The sequence below is a fragment of the Chelonoidis abingdonii genome, chromosome 3, assembly GCF_003597395.2.
Source record: "Chelonoidis abingdonii isolate Lonesome George chromosome 3, CheloAbing_2.0, whole genome shotgun sequence".
In the NCBI taxonomy this organism is placed as follows: Eukaryota; Metazoa; Chordata; order Testudines; family Testudinidae; genus Chelonoidis; species Chelonoidis abingdonii.
The window spans coordinates 108,558,137-108,583,460 of record NC_133771.1 but is presented as its reverse complement, the minus strand read 5'-3'; the positions used below and the strand labels follow the sequence as shown (position 1 = coordinate 108,583,460).

The window sequence follows — 25,324 nt, the reverse complement described above, 5'->3', positions numbered from 1 at the left end:
TATAGTCCATGTATGAGTAGGTCCTACTCATCATGGTATCTGAGTGCTTCCCGAGTATTTAAAAATAAAATAATCTCCTTTTCTTCTATCCCCACCAGTAGGAAAAATAGCTCTGTTAGAATATTATGTGTGTGTGTAGAACTTATTCAGGGAAAGCTGCGTCAAATACCTTAGTTTTCATTCAGTTTTGGAAGCCGCATTCCATAGCCTAGGTCCAGCTCCTGTGATGGTTCTGTCTCTTGTGCTCAAGATACTCTCCTTATTGCTTGACAGTTTTATTGGTTTAGTAAAAAGTAGCTGTTGGGGAGGGAGATGCAATCCTCAGGTAGCTAGGGCCAGTCCGGGGGGGGGCTTTCGATATCAGGACAAAGACTTTGAAAGGGGTGATGGGGTCATAGTGCCCTTTACTGTTAAGCAAATGGGCTGCTGAACTTTGGGAGTTGTTTCTGGGTAAATGGCTTCATTCCTAGATATGAGTTGCTATAACTGAGCATGAAGTTGAAGATGATGTGGCTCGCAATGGCCAGGTCTGGGACTGGTAAAGTGGGCCACAGTCTTCTGGCTTCAAGTGTTCATTTGAGAAAGGAAAAAAAAAAAAAGATTGTCATAGGTATTTGGGCATCTAATAGCATTAAGAAATCCAAAAGGAACCTAATGCTGCAGACCAGCATATCAGTCTGAGAGGAGAGCCCCTCAATAGTGGAAGATGTCAAAGATGACATTTTCAGAAGCTCCTCCCTCTGCTTGCCAGCATCCACCTCATTTTTGTCTGGGTTCAGCTTAGCCAGCTGCTGTTTAATCAGGTGCTAATTTTGGCTGCAGGTTGATAGAGAATGGTAATCCTTATGGCTGAGGCAAATGAGATGCTATTGGAATTATGTTTAAATCTTTGCTCTTGCAGTGAAAATGTTTTAAGATGTAACTGCTTTATTCTAACATGTCACGTCTTATGTAAAAATCTATAAATTCCTATTGTTAATTTGGATAAGTGTTCTCTGCTAGATTGGTAAAGAAACCATTTAAACTTTCCTTCTGTTAAGCTTGGTGAGAAGTCTAGTCTGTTATTTATGCTGTTACAGTGTGAGAAAAATATTGTGATTTAATTCGGTATGATAGTTCAGTTTAAGACTATTTTTAAACATATCTTGTCCTATTATTAAGGTATTTTGGAAAAAAAAAAGTACAGTGGATGCATTCCTAAAATGTACCTGATTCTGTATGGTTTCTTCCTAGGCTTCATTTATTTGCTTGTTAAAGTATTTTGATAAGTTATATTATAACACTCTCAGATTTACATTCTATTTTGGGAATCTGATTTTCCCTTCTGTCTGCACAGGTAAATCCTATTTACTGTAATACGAGATACTCTGCTTCTTACTGTAATAGGAGATACTCTGCATTGAGGGGAACACTGAACCCCTTAATACATCATATAGGATTGTGACACTCTCCTCAGGACATCCAGAATTGTAAGCCATTGTGTTAGAATGAGCTTTGCTGGAGATGAGACTGTGTGTCAGCTCCAATCCACATCACATCTCCAGCAAACTCCTTGAGACTCTGCAAGTCTTAACTTTGCGTTGCAGGTAACAACCAGTAAACCCCACTTCTGAGTTTGCCAGAGTCCAGACCCTCTCATTGTCCACTCATAAAAATTATTAAGTTTGGAACCTCCCAAGAGATTCACCAGCCTGCTGGTTTCTCTGTGGATTCGCACTGTACTTCAGTATAACAGCTCTGACGTGGTTCTTAGTAAAACAAAGAATAAGTTTGTTAATAAAGAACAGATTTTAGTGATACTAAGCAAGAGTAAAAGAGATGGGTATAGTTACTTACAAAACAAAACATGTTTTCTTGTGTCCTAACCTACCTTCTTTGCCTAAATTGCTTTCTCACTTAAATCAAGCTACCACATCTTCAGCCGTTCCGGGAGGAGGATCCAGCATTCACAGATTCAGAGGGTGCTGTCTCCTATGTCCCCTTAGTGATGGGTCACTAAAATGTATTTTTGCTCCCCTTATATTTCCCAAAGTCCATAGTCTTTGTCTCAAGAGCCAGGAAGACCTCTTGGGGGCCAGAGTTCGCAGTGTCCCCTGGTGTGCTCACCAAGCTATTTCTTCTGCTGCTTATTAGCTTGAATGCTTTGTTTACCTTGTATGTAAATGTACTTCCACTGTTTATCAAGTCTGCCCTCAAAACATATTTTAGGAAGATATTTCCAGCACACATACATAATTCTTTACACACCATACATCATACAATGATACCCGTGAGCAGCATGTCACAAGTTTTTATAAGATACCTTACTCAATACACTTTTATACAGTAGTACAATAATATTATATACAAATAGTTGATTTAATTGCTTATTCCTTGGGGTTCAGACCCCATATTTTCCCTGTGCGGTGTTTGGATTCTGATTGTCACAGGTAGTATAAGAATCTGAATGAAAACTTTTGGTTTTTTTTTTTTTGGTTTTTTTTTTTGGTGCTAACTGTTCCTCTCAGTAAAGTATCACTTGCTCTGTATCCAAGCTTTTCATTCTTTCACCACTAGGAGGATCTCACGCACTTCCGCTGTTGAGGGTCTGTAGGAGTCCAGAATATTGGTATGTAATGATTCACAAAAATAACTCAGACGAGGCTTTTCATGTGTGTGTTCTTTAATCTTGCACCAGAGGTGTGAAGACTAAATCCAACCCAATAGAGCGAAAGGTTGCTGAAGTGATTTACAAACCTAATTACCAAAAGCAATGCAGCAAGAATATGGTGCCTTAGTGCTAATGTAGGACAGACTTGTTATAGCAAAAATATTTTAAACTTTGAAACTAAACAGTCATTTTCTATGAAGAGTGATTATGCAGAAGAGATTACTCTTTTTTCCCTCTCCCCCACTCTTTTTAGTTTTGTAAATGTATTTATTTTTAAATGTGTCAACTATATCCCCATTTTGAGGGCTTCCTACCATTTCATTTGGGAACTAAATCAAGTTACTGTCATTTTTCCTTCACGTAAGGCATGGTTTGTTGATTTATCTGGATGGGGCTTTTTGATGAAGAGTTTTGACTTGAGCTCATTTCTACTCAAAACAGTGGATCAAACTACACTGAACTTTGAAATTTTGGAGTTCAGATCTGGCTCCAGACTACTCCTGTTTACAATGGGCTGAACCAAAATTCTAGCTCTGAATGCTTTAATATTGAGCTTCAGGTTCATCTGCAATTCATGTGTATTATTTTCTATAGCTGCTTATGTGACATGGCTCTTTTGTATAATACATTCTGGATTAAATGTAATAGAGGGTTTTTTTTAATTGGATTTAAGGAACCTTGCCCCCNCCCCACACCTTTTGGTTTTTGTTTTTGGAAGGCGGACAACCCAGTTCATTAGAGTCTTCTCTTGGTCAGTAATTGTATATGCAAGGACCATCCACCGGGGAAAAGTATGAGACCATTTTAGATGATTGTATAATGCAGGGCATGCTACTATTCATGTTCTCCCTCTTACAACAGTTTTCTTTTCAACTAGGGTTTAAAAGCTCTGCAGTTCATGAAAAATAATATCTGTGTCAAGTGAGGCATGGACAATTGGTTTGTGTACTTCCTTCCTTCAATGCTAATATAGAAAGAGAACTTTGTTAACATAACTGAAGCTCCAGGCACACCGTCTGTATTGATGAATACCTCCATTTTCAATGTGAAACTATAAATTATTTCTTGAAATAAAAAAATCATAGTTTGCAGTAATTTCAGAGTACCTTGGGCTGACACTTTAATATAATTTATATATTTCTGAGCATAGCTTGATGGATTATACAAGAAAACAGGAAATACATATGAAGGAGTTTAGTTGCTTTAAAGATGAAAATTGTATGTTGCTTAAAATGTAATTAAATCTGATCATGTAATAACTGCCTCAATTAAGCAGGCACTACGTGACCTTTAAACAACCTGTTTTCCTTCCCACTTGAAAAATATGAATGAAAATGAATCCAAAATGCAAGCCCAAAAATGTAGTTAGAGCAGTGGTGGGCAACCTGCGGTCCGGGGGCCACATGCAGCCCATCAGTGGCTGCGGTTCACAGTTCATGGCCAATGGGAGCTGCAGGCAGCCGTGCCTGCAGACTGTCAATGTAAACACTGTCTTGTTGCCCTCCAGTGGATTACCCTGACAGGCCACAAGTTGCCCACCACTGAGTTAGAGCTTAAATAACAGTACTCCTTGCACACCCTCATCTTCTCCAGGGAAGAGAAGTTCTCAGAATCCTTGTCCTTTATGAAGCTAGAGAACCAACCTCCTAGGAGAATTTGAAAAAAGAGGTTGCATGCACACCCACTGTCTATTTAGGGGTGAAAAATGATAGGACCCAAAGATGCATTTGTCAAATTCACTAAGAGCTTCAATCCCACAAACACGTGCCAACTCTAGCAATTTTATAGCAAGTCTTGTGATGTTTGGTGTTTTTCTTAAAGCCCTAGCTCGTGTTATTACAGGAGAATCTCAGCTCTCATTAAAAATAAAGTAAGTTTCCAAGACCACATGGTTGTGGGGAAAAGCTTGAAAACATGAATCCCAAAGTCTCCAATACCAGAAGGCAAACACAACCCTAAATATATTTTTAAAGCTAATCTCATGTTTTTGGGGGGCCTGGTTTATGTTTTGTGAATGCTGTGGGTTGACAATGCTGGGGGGGTACTCACAGGAGTAGTCCTGTTTTCTATATGTGACTATTCACCTGATTAAAGTTACTGAAACGCACAAGTAGTCTCAGGGTTGGTGCTTAAGTTTGTTAGCCAAGGCAAGAGCTATGAGGAAAGGAAGACGTAGTCATCAGCGTTTTACCTCCAGATATTTCTTTTTTTTAAAAAAAAGCCACGTGTCCTATCCTGAGAGATGCTGCCACCTACCCAATAGCTCTAATTGACTTAAAGGGTTTCTCTCTAATTATTAATGCACTAGGAAGTCAACTGCTGAGTTGGTGATAGCAATGAACAGAAAGCTAAGTCATTCATAGGATTTCATTTATATGATCTTATCTGTGTTGTAATGTGATGGGGAAACTTTTTTTAATTTGATTTTGGCACATTAAGATTCCTTCTGACGTGTGTTCTCATTTCTATAAAAGGGCTTGGTACACGTAGTTATTTTCAATGTTTTGCAAAGGTTTAATCCACTATGAAGTAGGTAGGTCAACATTACCCTCGTTTTACAACTGGGGGAACTGGGGTAGAAGAGGTTAATTGCCGTGCCCAGAGTAATGGAGGGAAGTGGTGTTAGTGCCAGGATTAGTGATAGTAATAATAATTTGCTTTTATTATTTCAGGCTTCCAGCCCCATTCTCAATCCACACACTAGTGCAGCTTTCTTTACTGAACCAAGACAGCATTCTTTGAAGTCAATATAAGGACTTCCATTGATGTCAGTGGGAGCTGAATCAGGCCCTGTATGAATAAAAATGATTTGACTGACAGTAATCTAATATATATATTTTATTGTTAATGTTACACATTGGTTTCAATGATTTTTTTTGTAAAGTTTGTTTAATGATAGCATTGTATACTATGTATACTTCAGTTTAAAACAAATGATTAACTTTATTATCGCTTGTTCTTGTACATCATCTAGTATTCAGTGTCCTTGAATTCTGTGATTATTCTCTGGGGCCCACTGATCACAGATTCCTGCTGCTTAAATTCGTATGTATTTTGCACTGGTGTATGCGTAAGGACTCAGAATGAGGTGTAGGGCTTGTTGTTTTTTTTTCCTGTTTTTACCTTTGTTTGTCCACTTGAACTGTGCACTGTGCCAGGTTTAACCCCCTTGAAACAGAATAGCCAATTCTAGACTTCTGGTTTGTTGTTGCTAGCACCTTTATAATTTTGGAGGCGAAAAGCCTGCTTTGTTATTACTTAGGTTGGAATAGCAACTAAAATGTTCATGGTCCTTGCCTCTAATAACTTACAGCCAGAAACAGATGGGTAAAGTAAAGGAATAAATATACAAGCAGACTGATCAGGATGATGATAGTTCTTTATTTTCTTGTATGTAAATATTTACTCTAACTGCTGGACCCATTTATTTTAAAAATAAATATCATTGGCAATATTTTATGTACTGTGGTTCAAGCCTATAGGTTAATATTGACAATTTACAGTATAAACTGTATCCAGGTCTTATTTATTAGAAAAGAGATGTTAGGACAAGAAATAAGAATTAATAAATATTATTTCAATCCCAACAAAGAAGAGCTGAGTCTCATTCTCTTTCTCGTTCTGGGTTTGCTTTCTAAAGAAACACACTATTTTTCTTTAAACTCTACTATCCCATTATTTGTCGTCCTCTCCCCCAAATACATATTTTTAGTGGATGTTAGATCATTTATTCCAATTTAAATGAATGACAGTGTTCTCTGATTCTTCAGTTAAAATATTCTAATTCAAAGAATGGAGACTTAGTTAATGAAACTGCTGTATTTTCAGGGCTTTGACTTTCATAAGTGAGTTAACTTATTGCTTATTTAAATCTGTTCAGAGTACATCTGAACTCCTGTCAGTGGTATTCCCATTAGTCAAAAAGATGGAAGTTTTCCTTCTCACTCATTAGTATTTTATCACCACTGGTTACTGCAAGACAGAATTTCTTGAGTGGAGCAGTGGCATGTGGGTTTAATAGAAAAATACCATTGATTCCTATCAGCTGTTTATACTTAATACCAATGTTGTTTAAATTAAGTTAATATTGTTACATATACTGTTGCATCATCATAATTGTTGTTTTATATTACAACAGTGCCTAGAGATCCTTATCAGGATGCTAGGCACTTCAAAAACCTATTGTAGGACATGGTTCTTTCTTCTGTTTTTATGACAATATATAACAAGTACAGTAACTCCTCACTTAACGCTGTAGTTATGTTCCTGAAAAATGCGACTTTAAGTGAAACGATGTTAAGCGAATCCAGTTCCCCATAAGAATGAATGTAAATGTGGGAAGTGAGGTTCCAGGGAATTTTTTTTTTTTTTTTTTGCCGTACAGTACTGTAGTTGTGAGGTGCCCCCGCCTTATCCCACACAGGCACAGCCCACTGGCACTGGAGATGAGGCAGACAAGGAGGCTGAAGATGCTGTAGGCTAGGAGAGGCATGTTGCGTAGCGGCAGCTTCTCCTATTCTGCAGGCATCGGGTGGGGGGGCTCAACTCTCGCCCTGCCCACACACCCCTTTTCCCCCAACCCCCCCATTAACCTGCCTCTTCTTCCCCCTCTTGCTCTGCATGCCCCATCCTCACTCGTCCCCCCTGGCTCCCCTGCCTCCTGCCTGTGGCAATCAGCTGGCTTGCAGCATTCAGGAGGGAGGGGGGAGGAGCGAGGATACGGCGCGCGCAGGCTCCCCTTCCCTCCTCTGCCTCCTGAAATGCTGCAAGCCAGCTGATTGACAGTCCTCCTGCCCACCGGCAGACCCCACGGATCAGCACCTTTGCCCTCCTCGCCCCCCGCCTGCGGCAATCAGCTGGCTTGCAGCATTCAGGGGACAGGAGGGAGGGGGAGGAGCGAGGACTCTGCACGCAGCCTCCCCCCTCCCACCCACTTGTGGCAATCAGCTGGTTTGCAGCATTGGGGAGGCAGGGGGAGCCTGTGTGCCAGGTCCTTGCTCCTCCCCACTCACTCCTGAATGGCACAAGCCAGCTGATTGCTGAGGGGGGTGGAGGAGGGTAAGGCGCTGATCCGCAGGGTCTGCTGGCAGATGAGAGGTGCTGTGGAAGGGGGGCATAGGGGAGGTGACGGGGGCTGCCAGCTCTGGACAAAGCAGGCAGTCAAACAACCTTATAGCGAAGCATTGCACAACTTTAAACGGAGCATGTTCTGTAATGGAGCAGGGACGTAAGACCAAAACAATGTTAAGCGAGAGGACGTTGAGTGGGGAGTTACTGTAGATTTCATAAGCAAGAGGAAGGAGAAGGAAAACAAGGGTAACAATGATAAGATTGTGATTGCATCGACAACCTAGTAAACAGCTTTATTAAATCAGACTTATCAGTAATATTTGATTGAGATAATGCTCTACTTCTACTATTTCCAATTTATAAAAATATTTTAATTTTGTTAAGTGTCTTCACTATTAAGGCTACTTGTGCTGTGCTGCAGGCTAATGGTGTTATGAATAGGAATATAGTGCATCAATTTGAATTGAGTACCGTTTGTGAATTTGTTACATTAAGTCCTGTCAACACTACAGGTTTTACATGAATATGTAACAAGTTAGTGACATGGTTGACTGTAAACATGTTTAATGTCAATGTATAACATGGTTAATGCTGTGAGTGAAAATGTTAGACAGTTGTTTTCCCTTACAGTCAGTCTGTGCTGGCAGATGGTTGGTGTCTTAAAGCAATTTTGGTATATTGTTTTTGCAGTGTGAAACTGGAACCCTTAACCATACCTGTAACTAGTTTGGCTGGTCCTCCTACATCCCAATTCTCTGTGGAATAGGACGCGCCAGACTGTCTTGCTCCCTGTTCTGTTTTGGATGTATGTTTTCTAGGCACTTTATCCCTGTTTAAGGCACTATGGGATAGTTGTCCAGATTTTCCCAAAATGGACCACAGAATTCCTTTGTAGGATACCTTTTATTGGATAGGTGGTGGGAATGAAGAGGAGTGCAGAGCCTGGGAATTTCCAGTGATACTCTGGATGATAGGCTCTAGATTCCAGTTTTGCCTATGTAGGTGGATGATATTATCTTGTTTTCTACGTGTTCTGCACTGACTGATAACCCTGCCTTGAGTCTGATGATTTTAAATCAATCCCCGAAGGGAAAGGGAAGCTTTGTAATCTTTGTCTGCTTGCTGTATTTTTTTTAAAAAGGCAATACTTTAATTGATTTACTCCTTGGCAATTGGCATAAGAAAAGATGCTCACCAGAGATGACTGATGTGAAATTGATCTAAAAAAGGTATACCTGTGATGATCTTCCAATGGGGTTCTCACTGAATGGAGGGTGTACTGGTGCAGATTGGCTGCCCACAGACCTGGATGGGGAGGAGCCCCTCATTGAACCCTGGTGGGTGGAGCCAGACCATGCTCAACCCTCCCACCAGAAGTCAGTGGGCAGGGCTGGAAGTACAAAAGGCGTGTCAGAGAGCTCTGTTGGGAGGCAGCCACCAGAGGAGCCAGACACCTCCTGTGAGCTCCCGAGCTGAGAGGTTTCTGCTGACCCCGAGGGAGCTGAGGACTGCCACAGCCATTTACGGACCCGAGAATGGAGGATCTGCAAGCCCTGACAGAGGCCTTCTTCCCCGGCAACCAGGACAACCCTCCACAGAGCCAGTTGCACCCGGAGGGGGAGTTGGGAAGTGGCCCAGGGGTAGCCAACCCCTGTCTGGCTGCAACACTGACAGCAAGTGAGTCAACGTGTTACGGTCAGGATCCCCACTGACCCAGTGGCAGACTGCTCTGCCACTGCTAGGGCCCTGGGCCAGGACTCAGTGGAGTGGGTGGGCCTGCACCACGCCCCCCATCTGTGGGTGGCGTCTCCCCCTCTCTTAGGGAGAAGCCTGGGCTTGTTGGTCCTCCACCAGAGCTAGGAGGCCTGACTGTTTGCTGCCCAGACAGAGTGCAGGCCTGAGCCCGGGACGCTTTGCTGTCCCGCCCTGACCAGGAACGGGGGCTCCATAACTGTTTGTTGTTCGGCCCTGATCACAGGCCCAAGCTCATGTCTCCCGTCGCCCCGCTGATTCCCCATGTCAGGTGACCCCCAGAGATGTAGTAGGGCGGATTGGCTGCCCACAGACCTGGAGGGGGAGGAGCTCCCCCCACACCCCCATGGACTACACTGGGAAAAAATCTGCCCACGCTTATGACCCAGCTCTCTTCCAGTAGAGTCCTCAAGAGTTCTTCTGTTCATTGTACCAGCAGGACATTACAAGCAGTTTGCCCTTTTTTTACCCTTCCCATAGTATTTTTACTCTTGTTCTAATAAAGTTCTAAAATGTAGCGATCTTGTGTTCATTTGGTTTGACTACTCTAAGTCCAGGCTGATATACATGGGAGGAACATTAAATGCTAAACACACACATTCTTCAGTTAGTTAGTCTTCAAAGCCCTATTGGATTGATATTTCCTCTTGTAAAGGAATTGTATTATTGTAGAAGGGAAATTTATTCCTACAGGGGAAGCAGTGATATCTGAGCAGTAGACTGACGTGCAGTGGCACTTGCCATGCATCATTCCATAACATTTGACAACTTTCTTTAGAGAGGGCACAATCCTGCGAACACTTTGCATGCTGCCTCATCAATTCCTTTGGTGGGATTCTCTTGAAGTGGAAGGGTGCATCTTTACTAGGAAAAAAAGTTTGTTCTTACCATGTGATAGCTAACACGTTGTAACTAACAAAGATAAAATTTCTGTGAAGGCAAGGCAATTGGTACCCTTCACACAAGTTAGTAAGTCAAGTTAGACCAGTGGTTCTCAGCCAGGGGTATGTGTATGCAGAGGTCTTCCTGGGGTTTGAGGGGGGGTGTACATCAACTCATTTAGATATTTGCCTAGTTTTACAACAGGCTACAGAAAAAGCACTAGCAAAGTCAGTACAAACTAAAATTTCATACGACTTGTTTATACTGCTCTATATACTATACACTGAATATAAGTACAATATTTATATTCAAATTGATTTATTTTATAATTACATGTAAAAATGAGAGTCGGCAATTGTTCTGTAATAGTGTGCTGTGACGCTTTTGTATTTTTAATATCTGATTTTTGTAAGCAAGTAGTTTAAGTGACTTGAAACTTGAGGGTACGCAAGACAAATCAGACTCCTGAAAGGGATAGAGTAGTCTCTGAAAAGGTTGAGAGTCACTAAGGGCTGGTCTACACTAGGGGAGGGGATGGATCTAAGATACGCAACTTCAGCTACGTGAATAGCATAGCTGAAGTCGAAGTATCTTAGATCGAGTTACCTACTGTCCTCACGGCACGAGATCGATGTCCATGGCTCCCCCTGTCGACTCCGCTACCACCGTTCGCGTTAGTGGAGTTCCGGAGTTGACAGGAGCACGTTCGGGGATCGATGTATCGTGTCTAGATAAGACGTGATATATCAAATCCCAAGAAATCGATTGCTAGCCGCCGATAGTGAAGACGTACCCTGAGTTAGACTGGTGGAGCCCAGGGCTTGCTTAGACTTGCTTATTCAACTGGAAACTGCAAAGTACCTTCTTTTCACTAGGATTTTACCTCCTGTTAGTTACAACGTGTTAGTTATCACATGGTAGGAACACAACTTTTTCCCTAGTGAAGACCAGCCATAGGTTCCAAGTGGGAAGATTCCTTTGCAAGGATGGAGCCATAGTTTGTGAACATTTTCAGTGATTCATGTGGTGAGCATGACTGTTTTGTTTTCTTTTTTTTAAACCATAATCTAGTTGCTATCTTGTATTTACTTAAAACCCAGTTCTGTATAGGAAAGGAGACAGGGTGTTCTTTTTAATCCAGCAAGCACTTTATCTCAATACACATCTATCATTTTTCTGCAAGAGGCTCACTACTTGAGTAGTATATCACTACTTTTGAATATTACTAATAATCAAAATATGGATCAATTTTTCAAATATATGCAGGCTGTTACATTTCTGTTTTAAAAGTTGTACCATGTCTTCTCATCTCTCTCACTTTACAATCTCCATTACCTAAAAATGGCTTAAGCAAATATTTGGAGAAAATATTTATATTGTCTGTTGTTGACTTAGGTCCCTATCCAGCAGTCAGTCACACACAAGCGTAACTTGAAGCATGTGAGTAGTGCCATTGGAATCAGTCAGATTACTCCCATGTGTAAAGTTAAGCACATGAGCAGCTGATTGCACCGGCTTGCACCTGGATATCTAATGCTCCAATCCTGTAGATTTAAAAATCAAGGTATTGAGCACAGATGCATGAAGTGGTTATTACACAAACAACGATTAACACTCCGAGCATGTAAGTATTTTCATCTCCTAGCATACCGTTTAATTATCCTGTGTTCTTTGTTTCACTTGCTTCCTATGAGTTTTACACATCAAGCAATATATGAGGTAGGCAATTACCAGATTCCACAGGCATAGAATTTTTGCAGTCAATAGAAAGTAGGTATGCTAAGTTATCCATACATTTTCTCATGAAAGAAAGTTACTTTCAGCAAAGAATTGATACAGATACATATTCCCAGGCAAGTCTGGGCTAAAATCTACTGGGCTTATTTATTACTAAAGGAGTCCAATCCAAGTTATTAAATGGTCTGTTTTTAAGCAATCGCAGTACTGTATTTTAATTGAGTGTATTTTATAGTGTTATCAGGAAGAAAAAGGGAAAAGAGCACAAAGTTATTGAATGTATTTGATTGTACAGTACACGTTAATTATTAAAATGTTGTTATGTTTGTATAACATAAACAAGTGGTCTCTACTTCTAGCCAGAGAATTTTTTCATTTCTGGATTTATCATTTAGAGCATTTGCATTATATTTTAGTTTTTCATTGTTGTTTGCATTACAGTAGCATATAGAGACTGCAAGTGAGATTGGGACCCCATTGGGCTAGGCATTCCCAAACATGTAGTGGCAGACAGTTTTTACCACAAAGAGCTTGGAGGGGAAACAGAAGTACAGAGAGATGAGGTAGCCTGCACATGGTCACACATCAGGTCAATGGTAGTGTGGAAATAGAGCCCAGGTCTCTTTACTTCCAGTCCAGGACTCTCTCCACTACACCATATTGCTTCCCCAAATAATGATCATTCTCCTTTAATAACTATTTAAGCATATTAAATGCACTTATGTGTGAGTTAAATATGTATGAAAGATGTCCTCCTCAAACCTAAAGTGTGGTATTCTTTCTTTTATCCACTGTAGCGGTAACATATGAGAAGTAACAGTGCCAACTTCCCTATCTGTCATCCCTGTGGGCCAGTCTTCCTGGCTCGAGGGGACCGCCTGTGAGATTGAAATTGTACTTAAGTTTACATGGCCCATTCAATCATTGATGTATTTGCTGAAACTCCCAACACATTTTTTTCATTTTTAAATTTATGGTTTGAATAGAACAGATATTGTAGGTGACCATTTGATAGTTTGTTTTAAAATATCTGCAAAATGGAACTGTTAAAAGGAGTTTAGTTTTATTAAAATATATATTTGTAAACCTGAAAGGAAATGAAATGATATTAGCCAAACAGTCATATAGTATAAGCACTTTTCATATGTGCTTTAAATTCTTCTATTGTTTTGGAAACAGAGCCTAGCTACTTGTGAAAAGTATGAATGGTACACAAGAGGTTAAACACATTCTAATTCATGTGGGTGTGTACCCACAATTGCATACATCTTTGTTGTAGTAAACATGGACAAGTTTTAACAACTGAAGTTTATTTCCAGTTTCTCTTTTCCAATACAAAGCAGCAGCCTGAATAAACACTGGAAGGCAAATTGCTGAAGTAGGAACAACTTGTGTCAAAGTGGCTTGTTTATTTGTTAATTCTACCTTTGGCCAAAACCTTTCAATACAAAGCACCTTCTACCTTATTATACAAATGTCATCAGTCTCTAACTTCCATGATATTCCAGATAAGCTGGGATAGTGCCAAGAGCAAGGGCCCTGGTCAAGAGGAAATACGGGGGTCAGGCAAGCGAGATAGTAGACCTGGCTCAAAGCCTGTGCTTTTGTGAATACCTTACTGTTTCTCTTTGGTACCTTTTTTTTCTCTTGATCAGATACAGAGCATGAATGCTCTAGGACTACCCTTTCTGAGCTGTTAATGCTATGCCTCATCATCCCCCAGTTTTTCCATGTTAAGTGACATGACTAATGTGTGTGAGAAGAGAGCTGTCACCTCCTGCTGACCTCAGAAAGAATGGCAGGCAAGGTATATTATACTGCTATTTCCAGGCAACCAATTTGGATGTGCAGTTTACAGGTAACTCAGATAACCTTAACTCTGCCCCTTTTTTTCTCAAAACCTATAGATGAGACACCCTTTCACCTGCATATTTCATATTGTCTGCATTGGCAAGATGAGCTCCATATTGCTGTTGTATTGTCTTCTAACATTTATGCTGCTGTGTATTTGCCATCTTCATATGGGCAGTGGGGGGCAGGGACATTTTAGACCAGGTGTATGAAATTTCTGATTCTGCAATTTAGATGTGAAAAGAACACGTAGCAACTTCTGAGAGTACAAATAGTTTTTTAGGATTTGTCTGACACTATTAATTTTTAAATATTTGGTTTGGCAACTGTGCTCTTAGCTTGAGGTTGAGAAATGGTGAAAGTGTTAAAGGAGGCAAAGCTTACCTGCAAAACCAGCTGTTCAGGGCTTTGCATATCACAGCGATCACTGGATTCTGTGCAAAAACAGTTAAAAAAAAAAAATTAGAAGATCCTCCATTGTGGATGGTGAATAAGAATCCAGAATCACTATGTTAACTTCGGCATCATGATGGGGAAAACTTAGCTGGTTATAACTGATTGTAATTTGGCCTTTCTGCAGAACCGATTGTAGTTCGTTAATGATCTCTTTACTGTAAAACTGACATTGCAATAGGGAATATTCACCATATGTTCAGTTTAAGCAACCTTTTCTTTGCCCACATTGTCTGCACACACAAAAAAATGTGTACACTAACTTAAGTTATTCATGTTTGGAAAATGTAACACTTGCCAGTAATCCTGGGTGTATGTACTCTTATTGCAAAACGTATGCAATACTTGTGAAGGTGTTAAGTGAAAAACTCATGATGTTTGAGTTTTGGTTAGGCTGGGGACTGTAAACTTGAATAAACAGAACAGCTGGCAAAATGCAGGCTCATGCCTGCAGCCTTTTAGGCTTCTCTTCGCTCAATACTCATCTGCTTGTACAAGCAGAACTCCATCCTCCTATGGCCCTGCGCAGAGCGAAGGAGCAGCCCAGTTGACTAGGTGGTTACAGCTTTTTACACTGTAACCCTTTGCGCTAAGCATGCAGGAGCAAGCATTCCGGCAGGCTGCTTTCTGCAGCTGAGGAGACAACATTCATAGACTTCCTTTGATTAGGATATGTCACTGTTGTCAGGGCAACTGTTAACGGTGGCGTATCGTATTTTTTCCTCCTGTGTTGCGTGCTGAATATTTTAGTGTGCTGTAGCTGGAAGAAGCTTGGGGAAGAGGTACTGCTGCAGAAAGGAGAAGCTGTGGGCTGGGATCTGATTGAACAGGTTAAAGCAGCGAAGAGAGGCATCCAAACCAATGTGCCTTTAATTAGGGCTTTTCTCGAAGGTGGATGAAATTGCAGGCCCTCTGCTGCCAAGTGGATGTTGGTATTTGTCAGCTGTTTGCATACTGCTTACCGAGGATCTATTACAAGTGCTCAAATGAACGGGCAGGTCTGCAGCTAGCTGCTACACAGGCACTGCAGTTTCTTAAATATATATATATTGTAATAAGCAAGTGATAGCAGAAACATGCCTGGGGCAGCTACTGCTATCAGACAAGAGAGACTGAAGAAGACAAGTGCAAGGACAAATCCACCTGGTTTATTCACCATTAACGAAGAAGATGAGCAGCAAAAGAATGGAAATGCCAAAAGACTGAAAGGTATGCCTTAGTGTACTGCGTAGTATACAGTACATTTTGATAGCTATCCTGCATGCCGTCAGGAGTGGTTGTGACCCATCAGTGCAGTTTGTCAATGGATGTTTTCATACTATATTCATTTATGTGTAGCCCAATATTAATGATAGATATATATTTTTAATGAGCTGGATTACTGGCCTACCAATTTAATTACTGCTTCTGTTTTGAAATCTTATTTACCAGAAAAATCTGACTTTAAAAAGTTATTACTAATCTAATTATCAGATAGAGATTAGGGTCTTATAAAGGTATAAAATGAATTGCAATGTACCTTTTCTGTACAGACACGTAGGCTTTTTTTTTTTTTGTTCATATTCTGATGAGATGAATGTCTTTTAAAAAAACAGGTTGTTGTAGGCTTGCAGAATAATGAGTAAGGCTATAGCATCTAATGTGGAAGGCAGCCTTGCCAAAGACACATGAAATTTGCTGTACTCTAGTTTTTGTACATGTTATGGAAGGCCTTATAACAGAGTGCAGAAAAAAGTATATTCAAACACTGTAACTTCTGAGAAGTCTACAACCAAAACCAGGGCCTCTCCCATCAAACTATATTTGGCGAGAAAAAGACTTTGGTTCTTTTTTTTTTTTGAATACTGGTTGACTGCAATAGAGATCTATCAAGCATTTGTAGCCACCATATCCTGCATCACGTAACATCTTCTGCCAGGATTCCTAAGGTTTAAATTCTATTGGTGTGGCAGCAGTCCTGCATCTTTGAATTGGACTGGAATTTTGAATTTGCCCTGTCACAATTCTAATTCTCTCTGCCTGCTCAAGGGATTTTCTCAGTACCTGAAAATTCCTTTTCCCTTATGCAGGAAGCAATTAAAACAATTAGGTACAAGGGTTTGTTTTGTTTTGGTGTTTCTTTTTTTCTTGCCAAACAAATATCGCTTGATAAATATCAATCACTGTATCTTGAGGGTATCAGATTTTTCCATTCAGCCACACAATTGAAAAGGAGAGCCTAACTGGCAACTATTGAAATGTCAGAGTAGGGTTAGGTTCTTTGGGGCTGGACAGTTATTTTCTTGTTCTTGAATGAATAGCTAGTTGGCTTCTAAAAAGTCCATATTTTTAACTGTGTGTCTTATAGTTTGTAATTTTTCTTGAAGATGGTAAAGAATTCACACAGATCTGAGCTTCACAACAATATAGTATATTACTAGTCAATGCTAGCATAACAACTGTCAGGGCCTTATATGTATGCAGTTACTTGCTCTACTGTGTGTATGTTTGAACAAGCCCATATATATTCCAGATGGGAACAGGTTTTTTTCTTCAGTATTCTAAGAAGCCAGTTTCATTTCTTATACCCGTTTGGAGAGTTTCAGAAGCAATAGTACACAAGGCTTTGTAGTAACAGCGTATGTGTTTGGTTTGTTTGAATAGCACTTTCTAGTTTTTTAAGATACAGGTTCTCGTCTTCTCCTTGTTTGTGTACAGGGATGTTTGGCAAGTGTGCCCTTATCCCAAAGCATTTCTATAAGATCTTATTCCATACCTTTTTTGGTCAGGATTGATTGCCATTTTTCTCTCATTTTCCTCTTCTCTTGCTTTCTCATTCTCCTCCTCCCTCCCTCCTCTCCTCCCTGTCCTTCATTATTTCTCTCAGAAACAGTGGGGTGAAAAAGGGCCCCGTTTATATCAGCGGCTACTTGTATCAGCCAGCAGAGGGGGGCAGAAGGATGTTGCAACTGGCAAGTTCCCACTCCTTCAACTTGCTGAAGTAAAAAGCCTCTCAGAGTCTATATCTGTTATATTCCAGTTCTGAGTACAGTAAAATGTAAATAAACAGTGTGGGGGGAGGGAGGGATAAACAAACAAGTGCATGTGGTCCTGCTCCAGTAGTATAAGATTTTATTTTGGCAGCTTACCTTTGAATTTGTTCAGATGCAATGGGTACATGGTGCATGATATAGGAGAGATTGTTAAAAATATTTTGGAAGAGTAGCTCTTTCTAATTGTTTCTCTGAAGACATAAAATAGCCTTTGCTGTTTCTAAAGTAGTTTACAACTCCGTGCGTGTGGAAAGGAGTTGGTGGCTGAATCCTTGGTTATATGAAACAAAGGCGTCCAATATCGTGTTCTCCTGCATCTACCTGGTACCAAGCAAGGCCATATCAAAACTCACTAAAGCAGAAACAAAAGGCACTTGATCAATCCAGGTGTGACTTCCTTTGGTTTTCAGTTACCCATTAATCCTGTCACCATTCTTTTAATGCAGCTTAATCCCAGTTCTCTCCCTGTTTTATCAGCTGTGTGCCCAGCATGCTTGTGCAGCTGCTGAGATGCTTTTCAAGTGCGTAGTAGGTCAATGTCATCTTCTTAATAGGAGATGGGCAAAATAATCTAATAGTTTTTTTTTCCATTTCTAATTTATCTAATCAGTGATGGAGATCTCTTGTATAGCACTTCCCAACCCAGAAGTCACTCGTGGATAGGGTGACCAGGTGTCCGGTTTTTGACTGGAATACCTGGTCAAAAAGGGACCATGGCAGCTCTGGTCAGCACCGCCGACTGGGCCATTAAAAGTCCGGTCTGTGGTGCTTCCCGGCTAAGGCAGGTTGTTTTGACACCGCTCTGCACCCCAGAAGCAGCCAGCAGGTCTGGCTCCTAAGCGAGGGGGCCACGGGGCTCCACACGCTGCCCCCGGCCCGAGCACCAACTCTTCTAGGGGGGTGGTGCCTGTGGTTAAGAGCAGTGCACAGAGCCGCCTGGGAGCCGGACCTGCTGCTGGCCACTTCCAGGGCTCAGCACGGTCTACAGTGCCAGGACAGGCAGGAAAGCTGCCTTATCACCCCCCTGCACCACTGGCCAGGAGCTGACGGACGTCAGCCCGCACCCCTTTTGTGCAATTAGAAAGTTGGCAACTCTACTCGTGGCCCTGGGTTTTTTAGGAAGCAATGCATTTAGAAAAACAGCAGGGTAAATAAGAGTTTTGTAATATCATTATATATTTTTAAAATACTTTTATGTACCGTTCAGGACTTCTCAGTAATATTTAGATTTGTTTAGAATATGATGTCATATGGTAATTGTTTCAACCATCTTGGAGAGAATAAATGTTCAATGGAGAATATGAAACAGCTTTTCTTTGAGAGGGTTTCAGTGGGTTGACTTCAAAGGTAGCTTTCACTGGTGTCCTTGAGTGTCCTTACTTGTTGTAATTTGAGAAGAGGTCTGATAGACCTTGAGTTTGCTCTCTTATTGCAAAGTCACATTGGAACTGTTCAGCATGCAATTTTTAAAATCTAAGGTATGTTGGAAACATGCATGTTTCTGCTCTTATATTTCATTTAATCTGAATCCATTTTTTTAATTTTACCCTTTAATGCCCTCCTCCTCTAGAGATAAATATAGGAATCTCTCTCTTTTAGGAGAAAGAGAAGGTGGCAATGATTGACTGCTGGTTTACTGGTGTTAGCTACTACTTTTCTCTGCCCTTCTCACACTGTTAGCTAGATAATTGCTGGTTAGAAGGATGAGAAAAGTGGGTTCTGTCCTCTGGTCCCTCACTGAGAATTTCCTGTGACTCGCATGTGCTATGTTCTGTGTTTCTGAAGACTGCAGTGACCTTGGCTGGATTATCTTCCGCAGTTTCTTGCCAGTCAAGATCCCCCCCCCCCCCCTTTCTTTAGTCTATTTGTTGTTGATGTTCTTAATGACTAGTTAATGATCCAACTACTATAATACGCTCTTTGGAAGCCCTGAATGTTTTCACAGGAGAGTCTCATGTCAGGAAGTAGGACTATCACCCCAGAACCATTCAGACACAGCTTTTCCTTCTTTCTTTTTTTCTTTTGTTTTGGTGGACTTTGGCTGTTTCCTTTGTCTAAAGTTTTCTGTATTTGTGCCCAGGCCATTAGTTAAACAACGCTTGTTCTAATAAGATATAAAAACAAAACCTAAGGGAACTCAAATGCACGTCTAACCGGGGGAAGTACTTTTTATTTTAAACTCTGAATTTTCAGTTTGACCTAAAATGTATACAAAAGCAATATAAAAATTAAAGGTAAAATAGTTTTGTTTTTAAAGAGATGTTTGTACTTAAACAATATATCTGAACAAAGAGTTCTGAATGCTCTTTTTGTTGTAGTGGCCCTGGTATCCAGGTTCTGTGAAGCTAATCACAATTTTGTATTAGCTAGGAGTTTCCCAGGTGATAAATCTTAGGCACTATTTGCTTTAAAGTTGACGTCTGAACTTGAATTGGTATCAGCTTCCTACTGGGATCAACACATATCTAAAGTGAATCTTAAACTGGAACCATTGTTTCTTGTTTCTGCTAAGTATGGAACCATTGTGTTTTCATTCTGCTAAGTAGCCTTAGAAAATGGTGATCATTAAGCAAGGTGACTCCTGTATGCCCCCTGAAGCATCCCTTTTTTAACTTAGTGCTTAAATTCCTAAATTGCCCAGACATTCCTTTGGATAGAATGCAAGCCCTGAAAGGGTTTTATGTTACAACAACAACTGTGTTAAATACTATATCAAATAAAATGTTGCTGGAAGATCTGATTGTCATAATGTCTGGATTCACTTTAGAATGAAGTGACCAGAATTGTGCAAGTTTTTTATTATTTGTCTTACTTCTGAAACATTTAAGTGAGCTCAGCTGTAGGTTATGATGTCCTGAAAATGCATCCTTTCAGCTAGAGTTCAGAGAAGGGTGCTTAATCCAGGAATCCATACTGCTAATAAATGTGTGTCATGTGGCATTTGTATCAGGCACACAATGTATACCTACTTACAGTGATGTATAGAGTACTGACAGTACATGCCCAGTTCCCACCGGTATAAATAGCAGTTTAGATGGGGAGGCGCTGCTTAGTGGAGTTGAGTAGACACACACCTGAACCCTATATACCCTACACAGCTCTCTCTGCCCCAAATTATGCCTCCCATGTCTACACTGCTATTTTAAGCAGTGTGGCATCCCACTGGCAAAGCCTTCCACTGCAGCGTATAAGCTATACATACCCTACTCAGCACCACAAGTGTAGACAAGGCTTGAGATTGTATGCTCTTTGGGGCATCAACTGTCCTTTTTGTTCTGTGCTTCTACAGCACTTCGCATGATGTGGGTCCTGCTCCATGACTGGGGCTCCTAGGCAGTACCTCAATACAACTAATAATACACCTTTTTTTTAAGTTTAGTGAATTGCCTGTTTCATTTGCTTATTAATGGTCAAGGAAAAGGAAGGCTACTGATAACATACTGGAGGCTCACTGGACAAATAAACTCCTTTCAAAAGTATTGACAGATATGAAGGGCTTATAGAAGTCTGTCTAATCGGGTTGTTTTGTACTGATTATCAGTCAGCTTTCCAGCAATGCTGCTTAGGCTCCAGCTATATTTGTAAAGAAACCAGATAAAATAGGCACATAACTATTCATTTATAGTCTTGTTATTCCCGTAAATCACCACAAGGCCATCCAGAGGATTCAGGGGATCTTGGGCAGGGGCGGGTCTCTGGTGGCAATTCAGTGGCAGGTCCCTCTCAGAGGGAAGGACCCACCGCTGAATTGCCATCGAAGAATGAAGCGGCAGCGGTAGAGCAGCCTAAGTGCTGCCAATCGCGGCTTCCCCACTTCCTCCCCCTGCCGCTTGTACTCACCAGGCGGCACCCCAAGGCTTTGGCAGCACTGAAGGACCCGCCACTGAAGACCTAGAGCGAGTGAAGGGCCCGCTGCTGAAAACCCGGAGTGGCTCATGGGGCCCCTGCAGGGCCCGGGGCAAATTGCCCCACTTGCCCCCCACTCTGGGTGGCCCCGAACCAACAAGCTTGTGCATATCTTGTAGGGTTGCTAACTTCCTAATTGCAGAAAACTGAACACCCTCCCCTGCCCTGCCCCACCCCCTGCCCTGCCTCTTCGAGGCTCTAACACCGCTCACTCTATGCCCCCTCCCTCCCTCGCTTGCTCTCCCCAGCACTCGCATATTTTCATCAGGCTGGGGCAGGGGGTTGGGATGGGTGTGTGTGTGTGGGCTGTAGGGTGAGGCTGGAGATGAGGGGTTTGGGGTTCAGGAGGGGGCTCCAGACTAGGGTGGGGGTTTGGGTGTGGGAGAGGGTACAGGCTCTGGGATGGGGGTGTGGCTGAAGGGTTCGGAGTGCAGGAGGGGGCTCAGGGTGGGTAGAGGTGCAGGGTGCAGGCTCCGGGCAGTGCTTACTTCAGCCAGCTCCCAGAATTGGCTGGCATGTCCCTTCAGCTCTTAGGCGGAAGCGCTGGGGCCTCTATGCGCTGCCGCAGCCTGCAGGTGCGGCTCCGATTAGCCACAGTTCCTGACCTGTGGAAGCTGGAGAGCTGGTGCTCAGGATGGTGCCTGTGCTGTAGGTAGGGGCAGTGCGCAGAGCACCTGTGGCTGCCTTTGTGCCTAGGAGCCCGAGGGACATGCCGGCTGCTTCTGGGAGCCACATGGAGCCGCCCTCTGTGCTGACCGGAGCCACCAGGGTCCATTTCTGACTGGGCCTTCTGGCTGAAAACCGGACACCTGGCAACCCTACATGTATAGCAAGTATGTCTGGAAAGCCACACACACACGCTTGTTCACCTGGTCATATTCCCTCTTTCTCCACTCTACACTGTCTACATATCTGACCATTCTTTTCATTACTTCAATTTAATAAAATATTTGAACAAAAAAGCAGTGTCAGAACTAACAACACCTTTTAAGTGCTATAGCTGGTATGATGTTGCCTTTTGAAACTGGTAATGTTGGAACCACCTACAAAGTTACATCCATACGTCTGGCACATGTATCCATGCCAGAAATATATGTCAATGTGCTTGTTCCTTAAACAGGAATAAGTAATCATCCAGACATCTACCCCTATAGTTTTGAAATGCTTATGGTAAATAAATGAAAATACATCTCCATTAAACTAACAATGAAATCCTCCTTCACCTGCTCGATGATTTAAAACTATTAAGGGAGGGTACCTTTTAATATGCAGAGTGAGTAGAGCTGCTCATTCCAAGGCCAGCTAAATGTGTTTTAGGTCTCTGAACAATAACACTGAGTCTCTCGGTTGTCTTGAAAACAAAACAACAAAAGGGTCATTTTTTTCCTTTGGTGCATGACAACGATGTCTCTGATGATCACAGAAAGATTTTTGCATCTGGTGCCCAGATGGTAATGTTGTGGTTTCAACTGCAGGCTTTATTTTATTCATCCACAGAGGTCAGATAGATTTCCTTTAATAATACAACTGCTTATACTTTTAGTCTCATTTTTCTGGAGGTGTTAGGGAAAGGGAGGAATTTCTTGTTACTTGTTAAATTTTGACAGTGGTCTAACATTTACTTTCATTGAGTATTTGTTCCTGTGTGTGTTTGGGGGGTGGGGAGGGCAATTTGAAAGAGAAGGGAGTTTAATGCCCTTGAAAGGTGCCAAACTGATTGTCCTGGAAAGTGAAATCTAAGATCCACAGAAGAGATGTAGTATGGGGTCTGGAAATGTGAGCTTATCCCTCACTGCTGAGTCAATGTGCTTCACCTGAACATGTGGTAACAGTTCGGACTTCATGCTGACCAAGACCTTGAATGTTACTGCATCTTCTAACAGCGGTGCTGTGTGCAATGGTGATTTTTGGAATAGGGTCTAAGGCCACTGGTCTGAGACTTGGAACTCATTTCACACAGGCCATCAAACTACTGTCAAATGTTAAGACACTTGGCTGGTTTGCCAAAGGTTATAACATATTACATGGCACTCGCACATCTGGTAGCCCTTCCATAGATTCATATATCGTAAGGCCAGAAGGGACCATTGTGATAAGCATCTCTGACTTTCTGTATAACACAAGCTATAGAACTTCCCGAAAATAATTCCTATTTGAATTAGAATGTATCTTTTAGAAAAACATCCAATCTTCATTTTAAAATTGCCAGTGATGGTTATGGTGGCTTCTTTGTGCTTTATTTCCAATTTCTCTAGCTTCAACTTCCAGGCATTGGATCATGTTATACCTTTCTCTGCTAGACTGGGGAACCCATTATTAAATATTGTTCCCCACGTAGATACTTACAGACTGTAATTAAGTCACGCCTTAACCTTCTCTTTGTTAAACTAAATAGATTAAGCTTCTTGAGTCATCACTATAAGGCATGTTTTCCAATCCTTTAATTGTTCTTTTGGCTCCTTTCTGAAACCAATTTATAAGCATCCTTCTGGAACTGTGGACATTAGAACTGGATGCAGTATTCCATCAGCAGTTGCACTAGTGCCAAATACAGATTACAAATGATTTGTCTACTCCTACTCAAGATTCCCAGGTTTATGCATCCAAGGATTGCATTAGCTCTTTTGATCACAGCGTCTCACTGGGAGGTCATGTTCAACTTGCACTCATACAAAATGGGAAATGACTGCCTAGGAAGGAGTAATGCAGAAAGGGATCTGGGGGTCATAGTGGATCACAAGCTAAATATGAGTTAACAGTGTAACGCTGTGGCAAAAAAAAAAGCAAACATCATTCTGGGATGTACTAGCAGGAGTGTTGTAAGCAAGACACGAGAAGTAATTCTTCCGCTCTATTCCGCGCTGATTAGACCTCAGCTGGAGTATTGTGTCCAGTTCTGGGCACCGCATTTCAGGAAATATGTGGACAAACTGGAGAAAGTACAGAGAAGAGCAACAAAAATGATTAAAGGTCTAGAAAACATGACCTATAAGGGAAGATTGAAAAAATTGGGTTTGTTTAGTTTGAAGAAGAGAAGACTGAGGGCGAACATGGTAACCATTTTCAATTACATAAAAGGTTGTTATAAGGAGGAAGGATAAAAATTGTTGTTCTTAACCTCTGAGGATAGGACAAGAAGCAATGGGATTAAATTGCAGCCAGGGCGGTTTAATTTGGACATTAGGAAGTTATTCGTAACTATTAGATTGGTTAAGCACTGGAATAAATTGCCTGGGAAAGTTGTGGAATCTCCATCATTGGGATTTTTTTAAGAGCAGGTTGGACAAACACCTATCAGGAATGGTCTAGATAATACTTAGTCCTGCCATGAGTGCAGGGGACTGGACTAAATGACCTCTCGGGGTCCCTTCCAGTTCTATGATTCTATGATTATCCTCTGTGACCCCAAAATCTTTTTCAGATGTCATTGCTTCCCAGAATAGAAACCCCATCATGTAAGTATGGACTAAATTCTTTGTTTCTAGGAGTACAAATTTACTTACTTAAGACATACTGTTTGCTTGTGCTCAGCTTACCAAATGATCCAGATTGCTCTGTTATCAATGACCTATCCTCATTATTTACCACACCTCCATTCTTTGTGTCATCTGCAAACATAAAATCATCAACGATAAAGTTTTCTTCCAGGCCATTGATAAAAATGTGTAATAGAATAGGGCTAAGAACCAGTCCCTGCAAGATTAGTAATACATCCACTCGATGATTCCCCATTTACAATTAGATTTTAATACCCGTCATTCAGTTTTTAATCTATTTATTCAGACAAAGGGGAAATGAGGCAAGAGACAAACTCAGATGATTACCCACAGAATACACTTTGGCCTACGGGAAAGGTGCATTGAGCTGGGATCCAGGAGACCAAGGTTTCTGGGCTCTCATCTTCTACTGTGTGTTGTTATATCTGTGCAATCCACCATCTTTGTTACTGACCAAGGACTTGTATCCCTACCCGAGGAAGCCAAAAATTTCC

General features: G+C 41.4%; 1 protein-coding gene across 6 annotated transcripts in view; it reads left to right on the top strand.

Moving 5' to 3' along the window:
* The first annotated feature begins 14,951 nt into the window (after nucleotides 1–14,951).
* MAP7 (microtubule associated protein 7) overlaps nucleotides 14,952–25,324 on the top strand; it is a 180,842-nt gene continuing 170,469 nt past the window's right edge. For 5 of the 6 annotated variants that reach the window (XM_032770133.2, XM_032770124.2, XM_032770108.2 and 2 more), the window contains exon 1: nucleotides 14,953–15,604. In XM_032770133.2, the coding sequence (XP_032626024.1) occupies nucleotides 15,472–15,604 (133 nt within the window). In that variant the 5' untranslated portion in view covers nucleotides 14,953–15,471. Of the gene's footprint in view, nucleotides 15,605–25,324 lie in introns of all 6 variants that reach the window. The other variant, XM_032770116.2, reaches the window with a different exon arrangement.